The sequence below is a fragment of the Juglans regia genome, chromosome 1 (genome assembly GCF_001411555.2).
Source record: "Juglans regia cultivar Chandler chromosome 1, Walnut 2.0, whole genome shotgun sequence".
Classification (NCBI taxonomy): Eukaryota; Viridiplantae; Streptophyta; class Magnoliopsida; order Fagales; family Juglandaceae; genus Juglans; species Juglans regia.
In genome coordinates this window covers 6,363,289-6,382,668 of record NC_049901.1, presented here as the reverse complement: position 1 = coordinate 6,382,668, position 19,380 = coordinate 6,363,289, and the positions used below count along the sequence as shown (strand labels likewise).

The following is a 19,380-nucleotide window of genomic DNA, read 5'->3' as shown; positions in this document are numbered from 1 at the left end:
TCAAGTGTCCAAACAGGTGAGGCACTACCACGATCAGAGCACCAAAATCTTCATTGATGGAACAGTACGTTCTACCGTTTTTGCTTAAAAGACCCCGGAAAACAAAGAGTAATCAAATTTTCAAAGCTTTCAATAATACTAGAACTTTTCAAGAGTTGAAAAGCTAGTTTTTACAATAGACAATAGAAAATGAGTCAAGACACACCTTCAACCAATACTGCACGACCAAATCGCCTCTCTACAACGCACACTACATTTTCTACTACCAGTTTTTCAAGGTCTTGACACTACCTTCCCTCTCTCTCTTTTCTTTTTTTTTTCAGTTTCCTGCAAACCCCACATCTATCTATCTACGACATCTCCCGAAACCTGGCAAGTGCCTTCTTATGAAGTAGGGTTTTGTAACTATCTCCAGCCTGCACCTCAAGGCTAGGATCAAGCTTCTTCTGCTGACTCCCAAGTCCTGCTCTACTTTCCACGGCTTGCGCCTGGACTGGCTCTACCATTCCACTTCCATCCTTCCCTAATCCCTGCACACCAGAAACATTACCAAAACAAGAAAAGCAGTGTCCCCAGCGTGTAAAATGTTTGAATCCTGCTCCAAAGACCAAGCGGCCACTGGTACTATATTTTGAGGTGCCAAAGTTATAAACAAGTAACAAGACACCACGTCCTACACAAAGCCAGGTGTTACAAACGGCAAAGTGGGAAAAAAAGGATAGTAATCAGAGTAACAAGATGTTTAATACATGGAAGACAAAAGGGTATGATATGTCTGCCTCAAACCGCACTTTTTAAAAGTATGTCTACATCAAACTGCATTTTCTAACAATAAACTGAATCCCTTATTTGAAAAAAGAACAAATAAAATTCTAGTGCTTTACCAACAGGGAGAATGAGGAACTGTTTAGTTGCATTTCATTCAAGTATGAAGAGCACATTTCAGTTATATAGAACCACTAGATCAACATTTTGTAACTACTGTGAAGTGCAAAGAAGGAAATGATACCGAGCCTTCATGCCAGCCCATGCTGCGGAGCATCCTGTTACCCACATTGCTTTCATCAATTGCTTTGTCTGCAGTAATGACCTCATAACTATTAACATTAGCATCTCCGAATACACGTCCTCCACCAACACCGGGGGGAAAAGGCATTGAATCCATAGAACCCTTCCTTGATGCAATATCTCGATCTTGGATGTTCACCAACAGTAAACAGATGGGATTTCTCAGAAGTCAATACAAATATCAAGAGATAGAGAAGCGATGAATCATAAACTTGGATAAATAAACTGGAAAATAAAAAAATCTTTGGCAAATATCCCAGAGCCAGTGCTACAAATATCACAAACATATATAATAATAATATGATCACATAAGAAAGCATCAAAGGCACAAACTGTTGACCAAAGCTTACTTGAATCACCAAATCCCAAGTCAGATAAATCCTCTCCAACAGAAGATGACCCATACAAGCTCCTTCGCTCAGCTGCACGATCCCTATAGGTAGTTTGAGGTTGCTCCTTATATGTAGAAGCTGGATTGAGTGGCATTTCAGAAAACCTCCTCTTGCCACCCCCAATAGCCGCAGGTGGTGCATAGGTACCCAACGCAGATGCATCCGTTTTAAATGGAGTTACAGCTGTAGAAGTATCTGCATTTGTTGATAAAGGAAAACCAGTAGCACTTGTAGCAACAGTTGAAGAGGAAACACCACCAGATGATCCTGAATACGTAGATTCTGATCTAACTGTAGCTCTTCCAGAACCCCTAATGACCCCCATCACAGTCCCCCCTAAGCTGTTACTCACAGGTCTAGGCTTGACTGGAGAATCCAAACCAACAGCCTGGGCCGCAGAGGCAGTGTTGGAAGCTCCTGAACTCGACACGGAATTATCTTTTATGGACGATGGATCAGCCTTAAACTTGCTTTTTGTGGACTGTCCAACAGAAAAGGATCTGTCATCAGCTGACCCAGATAGTTGACTCTCATCAAGAGCCACACGAGTTGCTTGCCCTTCATGACTCCTCTGCTTCCAGAGAGACAATACATTATTCATTTTCTTCTTATTTGCCAGAATACTGCTCCTTGAAGCAAGTTTTATCTCTTTTGATTTCTCTTTCTCTTTCTTCTCTGCAGCTATTGCTGCTGTTGCTGCAGCCTGCACTGCATCTGGCAATGAGGCAGTCTTCTCAACTGACGTAGTAGCTGGTGCAGAGATAACCACTTGTCTATTACTAGAACCATCTGATGCCTTGGGGGGCTCAGATTGGTCACCAGATGTTTTGTTGTCATTCTGATCAGTGCAAGGGATGTACTGATGAGTTTGTTGGTCATATGTATACCAAATTCCACTGTTACCATCATAATAGAGACCTGCATAGAACATGAAGGTCAGATTCCAAAATGCAATTTCGAAGAGAGGTGACTCAAACTAAAATTCATATTCTTAACATACACGTAGAAACATGGAGATATCGATGATCCAGTATACCAGCCAATAGAAACCACAGGTAACCAGACGCTGCCTGAGGTTGGACACGGGGGCATTTGGAGGTTGATGGAAAGAAGTTCACAAGTGACGACATAGACAATTCCAACCGTGGTTTCATCCTTACAACACATAACATCTCAATGACCACTAGTTGTGTAACAACCCAAATAAGGCCAAAGCCACATCTGGGCGCATACTCCAAAATTAATGCTACAATTGAAGCCCCGTGAAATTTATTACAAAGGGCAAGACCTCCTTCCTGAGCAATGTAGGACATTTTTTCAATCTTTGCTACAATAAATGCAAAACAGCTATATTGTCCAGTTGAATGCAAGGTCGGGAGTGCAGTTGGAAGCTGTGTCTGGGGACATATGGGTTGGTCATTGGTGCCTTGTGAGGAGGAATGTTTAGGGTCGGGAGTGCAGTTGGGAGCTGTGTTTGGGGAAAATGTTGTTCCCCTTGTATCTCTTCCTCCGATAAACAATATAGCGGTTGATCATCAAATTGGGTTTTGTATGAGGTTAACGAAATTCAGCAATGTGTGGGGATTTCATATGAAGGATGTGACGACCAATTTACAGCACTGCTCACTGCGATTGAGGCGGGCCACTCGCTTGAAAACAAATCAAGATTTAAGAAAAGCAGGGAGTTAAAGCATCTTTCTTGGGCAATCAACTACGACGCTAAGGGAGGTAGTTCAAGTCGAGGGAAGACTAAAGGTAGGGCATTATGAAGCTGTCCTCGTACAGGGAGTTTCGGGTGGAGTAGTAGTCTTAATCAATGTTTTGAATACCATACCAGAAGCCGTACCGGTCAAGGCATTAGAACGAAATATTTCGGTACCGGTACCGTTTCGTGTGCCGTTTCGACATAGTCGATATATGAATAAATTATATATATATAAATATATATATAAATTATATTCCAAAATAATAGTCTATATATAAATAAATTATATATAAATACATATATATATATATATATTATAAATAGCCTAGTCTGAATTGGAGGTAAAAAAATAAGCTTGTAGTTTGAAAAAATGAAAAAAAAAATAGAAGGCCGAAATATCGGCCGGTACCGGCTGAAATATAAGCCGGTATAGGCCGAAATTGAGGCCGATACGACCGGTACCGGCCGGTATTTTGGCCGGTATGAAACGTATGGGTACGAAAAATTTTGGCCGTATCGGCCGGTACAGTACGAAATTTAAAACAGTGGTCTTAATAGAAACAAGGGGTTGGGGTTGAGGAGATGTGTTATGTTCCCATTTGGGCTTGGTGTATTTTGGATAGATTTCTAATTTTCACGTGCTTATTGGTCATTAGGGGATCTCTAATATGGGCTAGGTGTTTCTTGTATACACCCAGTGTGTGTACTTGGTTACTCTTATCGATATTAATATATATAATATTTTTACTTATAAAAAAAATGCAAAAAAATTCAGATTCATAAAGTTTCAAACAGTAAGAATCCTTTTCTATATCTAATTAGCCATTCCTCTTTACATGTCACATGTTCCCCTTTGAATTTTTTAATAAAATACTAGATTGCTTATTTAAAAAATGCAGTTAGAAAAGATGTAAACCTGTATTTCCATCATAGTAAAACCCAGAAGCAGCATCATAGTAATAACCAGATGCCTCATCCCACACAAATCCAGCTTGTGGAGCTGAACTGTCATTTTGAACTTGAACCTCCCCATCAATTTGTTCCTGCCTGCTGGCTGGTTGTTTGTCATCTGGGTTATACTCTTTTGGTGCCCATCCAACAGCATCATACTGAAAAGCCAAAAGAAAGGAGCATAAGAATGCAATGACCAAATAAATGATACAAGACTACAGAGCCAGAAGCAACTAAAAAGTACAATAATATATGTGGAAAAAAAAATCTAGAGTTGCAGGCTGATTATGAGCCCCATGGAGGAATTCTTTCTATTCAATTGCATAGAAATTGAGCTGAAAATGATAGATAACATTGGTATTTATAACACCACACATCTACCTATAAAAAAAATGATAACACCAAAAAAAAAAAGGAAGGGATAAGTAAAAATAAGAACAAAAAAAGCACAAGCATCAAGTCCATATGCTGCAATATGTCGAAGCCAAATGCTATAGAAAGATTATGTTAGGTTTTTACAGTCAGAGACTGCCAGCAGCAGGAGTCTTAGCTTTAAATTCCAGGCGGTTAGATAGGCACCAGTTTAGCTTTTCTTAGATTCTCTAAAGTTCAATTATTTCAGGCGTAATCTCTATGAGCTGTAACATAAGCTCGTGGCTCTATTTTTTGTGTTGAGAACATCCTCGGTTTATTTTGTAGTTTTCAACTCAGTTTAGGAGTGCTTTTTTAGAATACTTTTCTGTTTTAGTTAGGAATCCCAGTCCATGTTGGAAAAGGTTTAGCAATAGCCGAATTAGTCAATTCAAAGAACAAGTTCACAAACTTCATCAGCTTTCCTAAAGCTTGAGTGTATTATTGCCTTCTACTTCTCAAGAATGATCGCTTAGGAAACCAAGAGTGATTGCCTAGTGTTTATCTTTCTTTTTTTATCCTTCAATTCTCTGTTTTAATACCAAACAGCCACCAAATTACCTTTAGAATTCGATCATTTTAATTGTCTAACCATTGGTAAGTCCTTATTTATCAAACCCTATATAAGAAGTCTTCAAGAACTTATCATGAATCCTAAACCTAGTGTTGAAATTCTAAAGATCCCACACAAAGTTCAAAATAGGTAAAATCAAGTAACAAATAGATACTGTAAAAGGAAAAGTACAGAGTGCACATATGCATTCACGTATAAATAAGCACCTGTTGAGCAAATGTTGCTGCCTCAATTGCGGCAGCAGCAAGGCTGCTTGATTGGGAAGGTCCTGATGTGCCTGATCCTGGACCAAGGATGCTTTTTGCATATGCAACCCTCAAGATCTGCCCATTTTTTTCAAGTGTCATTCCATTCGTTGCTTCAAGAGCTTTGGTTGCATCCTCTACCTACAATAAGTCATACCAGCGGTTCTAGTTGACACCATTTTTTTAGGCAACTAACCGTCTTTCTTCCCCTATAGAGAATAATATCTTAGAAATATTCTTTCCTTTTTTGGTAGGGGGACTGGAATTAACTACAGTTTCCACAAGTCTTTAGGGGATGGATTGCCCAGAGTCCATTTGTAATGAAAGATTAAAAACTAAAATTCAACCCAAGGACCTAGACGGAAGTTTCCCACAACTTTACACCAGCAAAGATGACCTTCACAAGGCACATCATCATGACTGAGTTAACTTTATCAGCCTTGAAAGGGAACTTGATGGAAGATTCTATCACTAACAAAGATTAATTCAGATTTTTTTTTTTTGCAAGTAAGAAACATTAATTCAGAAAAAATTTCTTCCTATCTTTTCCATATGCAGGACACAACACAAAAAGAAACATTCAGATAGTGTTTCCATTTGACTTGTCATAGATTTCAATGAAAATACCATTTCATCCATCTTTATATTCAACAAAAGTTTGGCTTTTTTTTTTTGCTCTGAACAGATTTTGGTTTGATCAAGGCCTGCTTGTTTGCAGGCAGTACTCATGTTAAAGTACGTGTTACACAAAAAAAAAATTGCATATTCTAAGTATTAGTATTATATTAACATTAGAGAGATTAAAAAAGGAGAGAAAAAAAAAAGCAATTACTAATAAACTTGAACCACAAAAAAAATAAACAGTGGTTCCATCATTCAATTTAAGTAATTGCAAGGCCCCTTTTCTTTTCCTCCTTTACAACCTTAACCCCATCTTCAGACAGGTTCAAAACACATGGTGGGTTTTCAGAATTATTTTATCAGTAAATAATAATTTTATTGATGAGAAATAGGCATAGCCCAAGTACATGGGACATATACAAGAGTAACACCTAGCAAAAACTAGTCACAAGCCTACCAAACATTCATATTTTCTCTGATTTTAATAGCATGTGCGTGTTTACCATTACTCCATCATATGTATGAGAAAACCAAACCTTGAAACCACACTTAGAACATAACTCAAGGGCAAGCAGAAAAGTTTAATCAAATGACCATACCGAATGAAAATGTACAAATGCAAATCCCCTTGAGACATGAGTAAATTTGTCTCTGACAAGACGAAGGTCCTGCAAATTAAGATCAATAGAATTTATACACAAAATCTTGAATGGAGAGAGCTAAGGGGATGGGGGATGCAACCTTCTTCTTAAAAACATATACAGTGAGCAGAAACTTTGAACTATGTACTCAACATTTTGGTACCTTAATTGGAGCATGTTTGGAAAATTCATAACGAAGCATTTCCTCGTCAGCATTTTCATCCAATCCTCGAACAACCAAAACATGAGTAGGACCTGAAGACATACCAATACATCCAGTCAAACATTGCAGTACAGGAAAATAAAAAAGAAGCTCAAAGCAACAATAAATGCTAACCTGCCTCCAATCCTTTCTTTCCTATGGGTGCTGGATTTGATAAAGCAATATCTGCTGGGAGAGCATCATCTGTACGTGGCTCGTTACACTGCAGCAAACAGAAGAAAATAAACAACCAAGATAATTTAAATAGAAATTTGAAACATCAAAGCAATATACACGCAAGCCTCCATTTTGAAAATTTTATCATTAATTCACGCCTCATTTATCAGCCCTGTCCAGTAGAACTTAATAACACTAAATCACTGATTAGGTCCAGTGAACCACCAGGTAGAACACATGAAACATCAACATGATAAAGCTGAAAAACTAGTCCTCAGCGTCCATATGGGGGCGCCTTCGGTAGAAGTAAATAAATAAAATAAACATATAACACTCAAAAGAATATATCATCAGAGAATAACGGATAGCTGGTCCATCACCTGAAAAATGAAATGCAAGTCTGCTCACCTACATGTAAAGCTGATTCATTTAATAAAAAGATTCTTTATTCATCCTGAAGCAAACCTGGAAGCAAGACGTTCGCCGAGCAAAATTGACACAGCCACAAGAGTTGCACATCCAATCAGATGGTACCGTAATGCTTCTATGGTTAAAGTGGCCTGATTTCAAAGCATTCTCTTGACCAAATTGTCCAGCCCCACCAGTTGGCTTACTACTGCAACAAAACACAGTTCACCCAGTATAATTGCAGCAAAAAATGAACCATTGGATTTGCATGCATTCCAGACATAGTCAGTAGCACTTTGATCACAATAGATGCACTATTGATGGAAAGTATTCAACTAACCATAATTTTTTGATAAGTAAACAAGAATTTTATCGATGAGGACTAGGCATAGCCCAAGTACATGGTAACCATAATGGCCACAGTAAATTAAACTTCATCTAGTCTGAGCTCCAGCCTGATGGTATTAACATTGAACCACTTACGGAGAGAGAAAACCCTAAGGCACCCAAACCCGCCGCCACCCTTCACCCGCCCTAGACTGGCGAGTGACACCTCACCACCGTCACAGACAAGGCCGACAAGCCCCGACGACTTCGTTGAGGGTCATCCGACGTCGGTCCTCCCTCCGGCGACCTGGACTTTCGCAAGGTTCTCTCTGTCTTTCTCGGAGGCGACATCGACCATCGAACCTATGCCTCTGCCACTGCCACCGCCACAGACAAGTTCGACGGGATTTTGAGGGCCCTTCGACGTCGGTCCACCTCTGGCGACCGGGATTTTGTTCTGCGTTTTATTTTCATTGACGCAGATCTGGTGTAGTACCTATTTCGATCTGCATTTTATTTTCGTATAACATCTTTTTCCTTGAGATGACGAAGTGAGATGATCCTGGGAGATGATACTGTAATTTGGGATCAGACAATGATGACGTGCGATGTGGATTCGTCTTGGATGGAAGGTGAGAGGTGGTTAAAGGTGGAATAAAAAACTTTCGTTTTTACGAAAGAGGGAGGAAATAGTTTTCACATCTCTAAACATAGTAAAAGAATGGCTAAGTTCATGTGTCTAGGTGGGACAACAGCTTCGTGGGTGGCTAAGGGGATAGAGGATTGTTTAAAACTCAACTGTCATGAAGGATTCTTCAGGCAGCTAAGGATGGGTAATGGATTTCTCATCATTCAACATCATATTAACGCAAGGGGCAACTTTCTGCAACTCTCAGAATTCCAAAATGGAAGGAGGAAAGGTTTGTTGGTGATTCCGAAAGGCGCAAATGGCATTGGATGGAAAAGTTTTCTGCAGTCCATCGAAAGCATTACAGGGTCCAAAGTCATTATTCTAAAGCATGCAAACAGAAGGGAGTTTATTGATGGAAAGACAGTGGGAAGGCCTTCCTCGGTCAAAGGTGCCTCTTACACCTCGGTGTTGAGGTCACTGGCGACTAGTCCGGCTGAGAATAGCTCTGAGGCGGAAGGTAAGGGTAAGGCACTTGTAGGAGACAAAGGCTATTAGATGACATTGGGAGAAGTGGAGGAGGTCTAGTAGGCTAGCTGTCGAAACTCAATTGACGGGAGTTATGGAGTATGTGAGAGATCTCATCATTAAATGGATAAGGGGCTGGACCTAATCGTGGGTTTGGGTTGTGGGTTGAAAACGGATGAGGGGGCGGGGGTAGATCCTACGAGTTTGGAGGCCTCAAGTGCGCCGGAAAAGGGTTTTGACAGCGTCACAGATAGGATCGTTGGACACCGACATCACTGTTCACGCTAGTGTCACTTAGGACATCGGTAGCTTGTCGTCTGACTACCCTCAGTCACCAGTTGCAAGTGGGATTTGTACTTTTTTAAAGGGTTCACTTTCAGTTGAAGATGGAGGGGTCCTTCCAGGGTCTTGAGTACTTTTGGAAGAAATAGACGAGCCTTTTTTAGAATATGAAAATGGGGTAACAGAAGGTAGTGCTTCCCCTACCCCTACATGTTCTATGTAAGGGAGTAGTAGGGTCTAACAAAGTGGCACAGAAAGAATTGTCGGAAGGTAAAGCACCTTCAAGCAATGTCCTCATCGATGGTGAGGAGTAACCTTTAATGGTGACAACAACAATGGGCAGCAACCATAAAGTTGTTGAGGAGGTTCGGGATTTGTATGCTGGATATGGCGAGGAGGAAAGTATAGGTTTGTCGTTGGTGCCTTGTGAGGAGGAATGTCTAGGGTCAAGAGTGCAATTAGGTACTGTGTCTGGGGATAATGTTGTTCCGCTGGTTTCTCTTCCTCTGATAAACAATATAGCGTGTTCACCATCGGATTGGGTTATGCATAATGTTAACGAGATTCAACAAATCGTGGGGCGTTCACATGGAGGATGTGAGGACCAATTTAAAGCACTACTCACTACAATTGAGGTGAGCCACTCGTTTGAAACCAAATCAAGTTTTAAGAAGAGAAGGGAGTTAAAGCGTCTTTATTGGGCAATCAACTACGACACTAAGGATGGTAGCTAAAGTCGAGGGAAGACTAAAGGGAGGGCATTATGAAGACGTTCTCGTAGAGGGTGTTTCGGGTGGAGTATTAGGGCAGGTTTGGGGCCAAAACCAAAACACAAAATTCTCATCTCATCTCATCATTACACTTTTTTCAAATCCCTATACAAAATATAATAAATAATTCAACTTTTTCAAATCCCAATACACCTTTTTCAAATCCCAAAACAATAATAATATTAAAACTTAATATTTTAAACTTCAAAACAAAACACAAAATTCTCATCCCACCCCCCAAACCTACCCTTAGTCTTACGGGAAACAAGGGGTTGAGGTTGGGGTTGGGGTTGGGGAGGTGTGTTCTATTCCAATTCGGGCTTGGTGTATTTTAGGTAGTTTTTCACGAGCTTTTTGGGTCATTAGGAGCTCTCTAGTATGGGCTAGGTGTTTTCTTGTATACATCCAATGTACTTAGTTACTTCTATTGATATATATATAAAATATTTTTACTTATAAAAAAAAACATTAAACCACTTTTCACAAGTTTTTTTTTTATAACTAATAGAAGATTTTATTGACAAGAAAATAGGCATAGCCCAAGCACACATGAAGTATTTTTCACAAGTGATGTAACAATTGATTAAGCATAAAATATTTTATGTTATTGACAACAAGCATGGAAGATTACAGAATCCAATCTTATTAGATAGTGAGTTAAGAACTGACTCACTATCTTATTAGATAGGGAAGTTCGTTCTTCTGTAGTCTTTTTCTCTCCGTACAATATTTTCTTCTCTTGGTTTTCTTGTGTATTGCTGCTGTGTTGGTACTTTCTTATGGTGATTATCATGTAGTCCAGTGGTGATTAGCATGTAGTCTAGTGTAGAATTTAGATTGTAAGAGCTTAACTTAGTCATGAGAAGGATTGCTATTGAATCGAAGGTGTTTGAGATAAGGAGGGAGGGGCGTGAAGTGCTTATCACGGAGAGGGGTTGGAAAGGATCGCAAACATTGAAGTTGGCCTGGGATACAGCTTGCTGGGTTTTAAGGGCCTTAGAGGAATGTTCTCAGCATGGAAGGAAGGTGTTTTATTCTGCTTACAGAGATGGTAACAGGGGTTACATCGCACAGAAGAGCTTCAATTCCCATGGGTGTATCTTGGCCTTAGTGGAATATAGTGGAGAGGGGCGTCGGAGATTCATCTTTATCCCTGGAGAAAGGGAAGGAATGGGGTGGAGGAGGCTTGCAGCAGTCGTAAGGGAGGTGAGTAACGAAGGTGTTAAGGGGAGAAACCTTCCTCCTTCGACGTCAACAGTAGCTCGGTCTTACTTGGAGGCTCTACAGATGCCTCGAGAGGGGGGAAACTCTGCTTTGGCAAGCTTGAAAAGAGTAGAGGAAGCTCCTGTTGGGGTAGGTGCACAGAGACGGGAAGGTGATGGCAGAGGCGAGTATGGGCATAAGGATATTTTGAAGGATTTGCGGGATATGCATGTAGCTCTGGAAGAGATGGCTGTTAGAGTCAATGGGATGATACGGTGCGTTTTGGGTAAAGGTGTTATGGGTTCGAATTTGGGCCTGGGCAGTGGACTGGAGTCTGAAGATGCAGACAAGGCTCAGCCCAAACCTAATTCCGGATCCATGCCCAACCAACCGAAAACTCTGGTGTGGAGGAAGAAGCCGCTGTTCGGGGCGGACTCAGAGGTGGGTGGGTCAGGGCCCCTGACGTCGGCGAAGCCTCAGACGGTGTCGACGCAGGCTCCCATAGCTTCGCTGGAAGTTATACCGCCTGTAGCAGAGGCTGTTAAGCATGGAGGGGCAAAACTAGGCAGTTCTGCCGTAAGATCTGATTCAAATGACTTGGCTCCTACATAGACTCAGTCGAAGGTAGTAGAGAAGGAGATCCCGAAGGCAAACGTGAGGAGTAAAGTCGTCTCTCTCGGGAGCATAGGCAAGACAGTCTCGGCTCAAGACCGAGACTTTGTTTCGGAGCCGATATCAGCTCAAACCCTTCCACTATTGGCACAGAATATGCCGATAGGCACAATGGAAATTTCGGAGGAGCTTCAGGTGGTCCACCATGTCCTAGAAAGGGAGGATGGTGAGGGACAGTGTGAGGTTGGGGAATATTGCGAGGCTTCTGAGCGACAAAATGAGCTGGAAGGTCTGAAAGAGCTGAGGGGTAATTGTTTAGAAGAGCTGGAAGAGCAAGTTAGGATGGTTTTGGTGCCAGAACTCGAAGTAGCTGTTTATGAGGAGAAGATGGATAGTTCATCTCCATTACAAATGACTCCTCTTCAGATTGTATCGGAGGAAACCTCAGATTGGGTCTTTAAACAAGTGGAGAAAATTCAAAGCTGTGTGGGTCTTTTTTATGAGGGGTATGAAGATCAACTGAGGGCACTTTTAGTTGCTATTGAAGCTGGTCGGTCCACGGTAGAGCAGTCTTCTATGAAAAAGAAGCGGGAGTTGAGAAGATTACATTGTTCCATCAATTACAACAATAAGGAGGGTACCTCAGGGAGGAACCGATTTAAGGGGAGGGATGCCATATCTGTTAATGAAGCCTAAAATTATGTCGTGGAATGTAAGGGGGCTCAATAACGTCAACAAACGCCTTCGCATCAGGTCTATTATTCATAGCTGGAAGATTGATGTTGTTTGTCTTCAAGAAACAAAATTAGTGAATGTGGACAGAAATGTTATTAGTAGCTTGTGGAGAGGTTCTTTTGTAGGCTGGTCTTATCTAGCCTCTTCAGGTGCTTCTGGTGGAGTCTTAGTCATGTGGGATAGTAGAGTTGTCAAGATGGTAGAAGAGTGTATTGGAAATTACTTGGTGGCATGTGTTTTAAGGAACGTGGAAGATGGGTGGTCGTGGGCATTAGCAAGTGTTTATGGTCCCATTAGGGATCGGGATAGGATCATGATGTGGGATGAAGTCTCAGGGTTATACTCTATGTGGGATCTTCCTTGGTGTATTTGTGGGGATTTCAACATTGTTCGTTTCCCAAGTGAAAGGGCGGGTCTTTCTTCAATAACTGCAGCAATGGAGGCTTTCTCACAATTGATTTTCGACTTGGAATTGTTGGATTTGCCGTTGGTGGGGGGTGAACATACGTGGTCCAACTCTAGAGGCAGCTCAAGACTAGACAGATTTTTAGTTTCATTGTCGTGGGAAGCTCATTATCCGAAGTTGTGCCAAAAACGGTTCCCAAGGATAGGATCTGATCACTTCCCCATTATTCTTGAGTGTGGGGGTATTCATGAGGGCAAACGGCACTTTAAATTCGAGAATGTGGCTAGAAGTGGAGGGCTTCGTCGATATGGTAAAAAATTGGTGGCTGTTGTACCAGTTTGTGGGGACTCCTAGCTTTGTTTTGGCTTGTAAACTTAAAGCTTTAAAAGCTGATTTGAAGACTTGGAACAAGGAGGTTTTTGGGAATGTTGAGCAGCAGAAAAAAACCCTTTGGGATGAGCTCCAATCCTTGGAAGCTGATGGGGATAGTGAGGAGAGTTTGACTAGGTTGAATGAAGTAAAAATAGAACTTGAGAGGGTTCTTTTGAGGGAAGAAATATCATGGAGGCAAAAGTCGAGAATTCTTTGGCTCAAAGAGGGGGATAAGTGTACTAGTTTCTTCCACAAAATGGCTAATTCTCATAGACGTAACAACGCTATCGAGATGCTAAAAGCTGAAAATAATCTCCTTACATCACCGGCTGAGATCCAAGAGCATGTTGTGCAGTATTTTAGTTCCCTCCTTAGTGAGACGGAAGATTGGAGACCTAAGATAGATGGATTGAACTTTGCAGCGGTGGATGCTTCTTCAAAAAGCTGGCTGGAAAGGCCGTTCGAAGAGATTGAGGTGCATCGGGTGGTGCGTGGAATGCGGAGAGACAAAGCTCCCGGGCCGGATGGCTTTACTATGGCATTTTTTCAGGAATGTTGGGACTTTGTGCGGGAGGATGTGATGAAAGTTTTTCATGAATTCTATGAGTTTCAGAAGTTTGAGAAGAGTTTGAATGCCACTTTTATTGCATTAATTCCAAAAAAAGTGGGTGCTTCGGAGTTGAAGGAGTTTCGCCCGATTAGCTTGGTAAGTAGTGTCTATAAGATTATTTCAAAGGTGTTAGCAAATAGAATGAGCAAAGTGATGGGGAAGATCATTTCCAATTCTCAAAACGCTTTTGTTAAAGGACGACAAATTATAGATTCGGTGTTGATTGCAAATGAATGTGTAGATAGCCGCATACGGGAAGGAGCTCCGGGGATCCTTTGTAAGTTGGACATGGAAAAAGCATATGATCATGTAAATTGAAATTTTCTTTTGTATATGCTTAGAAGATGCGGTTTTGGTGATAAGTGGTGTGGCTGGATAAGTCACTGTATTTCAACAGTTCGCTTTTCTATTCTTGTTAATGGGCAGCCTTGTGGGTATTTTCCGAGTTCTAGAGGTTTGAGGCAGGGGGATCCCTTATCTCCCTTCTTGTTTGACATTGTTATGGAAGCCTTGAGTCGAATGGTGGAGGCAGTGGTAGGAGAAGGTTTTATTTCGGGATTTTCAGTGGGAACCAATCCTAGTGGCCCCTCTACTATATCACACTTGCTCTTCGCTGATGATACTCTCATTTTTTGTGAGGCTGTTGGGGAACAAATTCAAATTTTGAGGGCTGTCCTGCTTTGTTTTCAAGCCATCTCGGGATTAAAAGTGAACTTAAGTAAATCGGAATTGGTACCGGTGGGAGAGGTTCATAATATTCAACACTTGGCTGAATTTCTGGGGTGTAAAGTTACTTTGCTGCCCATAAAATACTTGGGATTACCGTTAGGGGCATCTTTTAAGGCCAAACACATTTGGGATGGAGTGATCGAGAAGATAGAGAGGAAGTTGGCAGCTTGGAAAAGGATTTACTTATCTAAAGGGGGTAGGATTACTCTTATTAAGAGTACTCTCTCTAATATTCCTACTTATTTCCTTTCTTTATTCCCTTTACCTGTTGGTGTGGCCAATCGTATTGAAAAATTATATAGAGATTTCCTTTGGGGTGGCTTGGGAGAGGAGATCAAAACTCCCTTAGTAAGCTGGAAAAAAATCTGCCGTCCGATTGCTGATGGAGGTCTGGGTATTCATAGTCTTTGTAGCTTCAATAAGGCGTTGTTGGGGAAGTGGCTATGGAGATATCATGGGGAAGAGGAAGCATTGTGGAGGGGGGTGATTGATCGCAAGTATGGTAGTGATTGGGGAGGATGGTGTACCATGGAGAGTAGGGATTCGTATGGAGTGAGTCTATGGAAGTTTATTAGGAAAGGTTGGGGTCGCTTCCTAAAACAAGTTAACTTCTCGGTTGGTGATGACTCAAAAATCAGATTTTGGTCTGATGTTTGGTGTGGGGATATTGAATTATTTCGAGCATTTCCGGCTGTTTTCAGGTTGGCAACTAATAAGCAAGCTTCAGTTTCCGACGTGATGGTATCTTCCAATGGAGTGGTGCTTTGGGATGTAGGCTTCTCCAGATCTGTCCAGGATTGGGAAGTAGAAGAGGTTACTGAATTTTTTAGACAGTTGTATTCAATGGTGTTAAGAAGACAGGGCAGGGACCAATTTTGTTGGAATCAAACAGCCTCCAAGAAGTTTTCAGTTCGGTCTTATTATAAAGTGATACTTAATCAGCACCATATTGGCTTTCCTTGGAAGAGGATTTGGAAGGCTCATGTTCCGTCAAAGGTGGCTTTTTTTGTATGGACAGCAGCAATAGGGAATATTCAGACTATTGACAACCTGAGGAAGCGTGGAATGATTGTTGTGGATTGGTGCTTTATGTGCAAGAAAGAAGCGGAATCAGCAAACCACCTACTACTTCATTGTGAAATGGCTAAAGTGCTATGGGATGGTGTGTTTGGAAAGGTTGGGCTGTGCTGGGTTATGCCAGAAGCAGTGGTCGATTTCCTAACATGCTGGACTAACTTTCAAATGCATACTTGTCCCCAAGTGGCAGCTGCCTGGAAAATGCTGCCTTTGTGTATTATGTGGTGTATTTGGTGGGAGAGAAATGAGCGGTGCTTTAATGATCGGGAACGCAATAGAGATGCATTTTGGAAGTTTTTTATAAGCACTCTAATTAGCTGGTTCTCTGCTATTGTACTGAAGGGAGGGGATGTAAACGCGTTCTTGTCTTCGTTTTTCTAAGTTCTAGAATGTATTAGGTGTTTCTTGTGTATACTCCCTGTGTACTCGGGCTATGCCTATTACATTGTTATTAATAAAGTTATTACTTATAAAAAAAAAAAGAACTGAAAAATGGTTGTAGGAGAAAAAAATACCTATACTCAAAAAAAAGCTTTCTTCCATCCACAACAAGACCATCATCTCCAATCTTGTCCATCATTGCACGAGCTGCTCCCTGTTCCAGAACAATAACTGGGAATGTACACTATTCTTTTCAATGAAAGAATAAAAAATAAGCAAGTTACACGTTAGAGGTACCACAGAAGGAAAGTCAATAAAAGCAAATCCACGCGAGATCCCAGAGTTTCGCTCTTTGATCACACGAACATGACGAAGGGGTCCCCATTCAGCCTGATAGTCCCACAATTGACTTTTAATTAAAGCATAAATGGAAAGAAAACAATAGAATACATAACAAAAACATTAAAATATTACAAGGATCTGGTACAAATCTTCCTCAGTTGTCTTCTGTGAAAGGCCCTTCACAACAACAGTGGCAGATGGGGCCTACAATAAAACAGGATTCTCACTGAAGCCATCTAGCAAGCTAAAAGTCAGAGGTACAATGCATTGCATGCAAAATACACAATAAACAGTTAAAGCATACCACAGAATATTGCTCGCGATGACGCTTCTCTTCACGCTCCCTTCGCTTATCCATCCTCTCATGTCGATCATCATCGTAGCTGTCCTCGCGATGAGTTCGACTATGGCTTCGTGCTCGAGGGGACCTTGATCTAGGGTGATCATCATGCCCCCGAGACCAGGAGCGCTCATGCCTTCTATGTGGACTCTGATCTCGTTCCCGACTAGGGCATCTCTTATCACGGGATCCACGCTGCCTCCAATTTCCATCTCTCCTACTACTTCTATCGTAATCGGAATCATAACTATGACGACCATGGTCATAGTCCCTATCACGGCTATCCTCCCTGCTTTGATGGGACAAACGGGACCTACGATCATAATCATCATAAGCATAATCATCACGATCGCGTCCCTCAAACCTAGCAGGCCTTCCAAATCCATGATCACGAGAGTTGTCAACATTGTGATACCCATCCCCAAACTTATCAAACTCTTGAATGGTATCAATGTCATGATCACGAAACGTATCCATCTCATGGTATGAACTAATGTATGATTTTTCATGTCGCCTAGATTCCCTATCAAGAGGATATTCCTCTTCATAACTTCTCCTCCTTGATTGTGGCCAAAGACCAATAGGAGGAGGTAGTGGTGGATAGTTATCCCTGTCCAATACTTCACGATGGAAGGCATTTCTCGGGTAAACATTTTCTCTTGAGTATCTTTCATCTAAAAACCTCCTTTCATCGTAGGAAGCACCAACCCTGCCAAACAAATGTAAAATGGGTGGCAAGAGAAAAGATAAAATGTAATATAATGCACACCAAATAAAATAAACATAAAACAATGGAATACAATAAATTATTATAAAGCTTGGTTGCAAAAGAACAATGAACTACACACCAATAAAGCTATACCATCAGCTTCTCAATCCATATAATTTTCATCAACACTTAAACTCGAGAATACTAAAATAACCCTGTGATGATGATAAGCAACTCAGCACTCACCGGAAGTTTGGCTCATGTACCGCACCATAACCCTCCAAAGCCTGTGAATTCAAGAGAATAACCTATGTCAGCCACAAATAATCAATCATGGTACGAGCTTAGGCAAATCCAGTCCATATCCTCAATGCCCCACGGCTTTCTCTCATTTTTCTTAAGGGATGAGATGCCAGGAAAAAAATGGACAATCACATGTGCCCTAATAATTTCTTGTGTTATCATCCCATATAGGTGATTATTAAGGAGGAAACCACAATTACGCTGTTATTATCCCATCCTCGATGAAGACCATAGCGACCAGGATCCATTTCTCGCAAGCAATACCCGTCTGCGTTACGGCCCTACAAGGCTCTTGAAGGTTGTTCAGAAGGTTCAGGAGCAGTATGAAAACCTCTCCTGTAATATATGCACAAACAGAAACAGTTATGCCATGATGAACCAAGAACCAATAACTCCCATGACTTGACCTTGGCCCCTCTTTCATAACTGGAATCCTCAAAATCAAACCCTTTCCACAAATTCAGTAACACCCATCTTCCAATTCTCTTAACACACAAAACAGGGGAGGATCTTGATTGTAGAAACCATCAGCTAAATGAATATTGTCCAAAGTAATGCACAGAAGGCTATCAGTCTTGAAAAACGAAGTCCAGTGCAAATGTTAGATAAACAGGCATGACATTTGGCGTAAAGTAACTTCACCACACATGATTGGATAAGTAAGAGAGATAATGCAAAAAGCACATATACATCGCAATTTGGAAATCAACAGCTGCAGCAGAGAAGGGACATTTTCTTTCCGTTCATCAAAAAGAAGAAAGAAAAATTTTCCTTCCATATTTTTTTCCCCGCTTATCATGAGAAAACACACAAAATAGCACCTTTCAAACATAGAATGTCGAACATGGACATGTCGTCTTTACATTATAACTATACGGAGCCACTCGTTTCTCATTTGGCAATGCCTCTATCAGTTAGCGACAAAACTTTTATGCGTTTTAAGAGACCTTTTCCTTTTCAATTAATACAAAAGTTTGTCGTGCTGATAAAAACTTAAGGCTTTTTTCATTCTTCTAAAAAATAAAAATGCTGGTTCTTTTACACCATGCATTATTTTCCGTGTAAATATAGAATGAATCATAATCAAGTATAGCAACACAACATCAATAAATATATATATATATATATATATATATATATATAGCGAGACAACAAATAGAATAACATAATTCATAATTGTGCGTGTTTAGAAGAGATACACGCACTTGCATGTATGCGTCTGTAATATCTTGGGGAATCAAGTTAGGATTGCAAAACAGCTACAAGGGAAAATGAATGGTAAACCGTGAAATTGAGTGCCAAGAAGTTCAGGACAAAAAAATCAAGCGAAGAAACCATGGGACTTTTTAAACAAAGTTTGATTAATCGATGAATCTATAACGAACCAAAACCCTAATTCGCAGAGAACGTACCAGGAGGACCTGCGGATGTGGGTCGGATCTGATCTGATCTGGGCTCGTCTATATTATCCTTCTTCTTCTTCTTGTCCTTCCCCTTCTTGATTTCACTGTTCTTCTTCAGGATTTTACTGTCTCAGGCACAGAACTGTGGACATTCGACTTAGGCCCCAAACTCAAGCTGTACATACAAACTCAGGGACATGGAGAGGTTATGGGCTATGTATGTGTGGG

General features: G+C 40.9%; 1 protein-coding gene across 3 annotated transcripts; it reads right to left on the bottom strand.

Moving 5' to 3' along the window:
* Positions 1–109: 109 nt before the first annotated feature.
* LOC108988096 (SUPPRESSOR OF ABI3-5) lies at positions 110–19,339 on the bottom strand. 3 transcript variants are annotated; one of them, XM_018961207.2, is made up of 16 exons: positions 19,162–19,339; positions 17,950–18,085; positions 17,693–17,733; positions 16,702–17,446; positions 16,530–16,601; positions 16,353–16,445; positions 16,190–16,269; positions 7,453–7,603; positions 6,946–7,033; positions 6,772–6,863; positions 6,567–6,635; positions 5,308–5,487; positions 4,082–4,274; positions 1,419–2,378; positions 1,010–1,194; positions 110–530 (listed from the first exon to the last, which is right to left on the bottom strand). In XM_018961207.2, the coding sequence occupies exons 2-16, from the start codon at positions 17,995–17,997 to the stop codon at positions 351–353; spliced, it is 3,177 nt and encodes a 1,058-aa protein (XP_018816752.1). In that variant the 5' UTR covers positions 17,998–18,085; positions 19,162–19,339; the 3' UTR covers positions 110–350. The 3 variants fall into 3 exon arrangements, with proteins under 3 accessions (XP_018816752.1, XP_018816754.1, XP_018816755.1); XM_018961209.2 differs by having other exon boundaries at positions 7,453–7,600; XM_018961210.2 differs by having other exon boundaries at positions 416–673.
* Between the last annotated feature and the right edge of the window lie 41 nt (positions 19,340–19,380).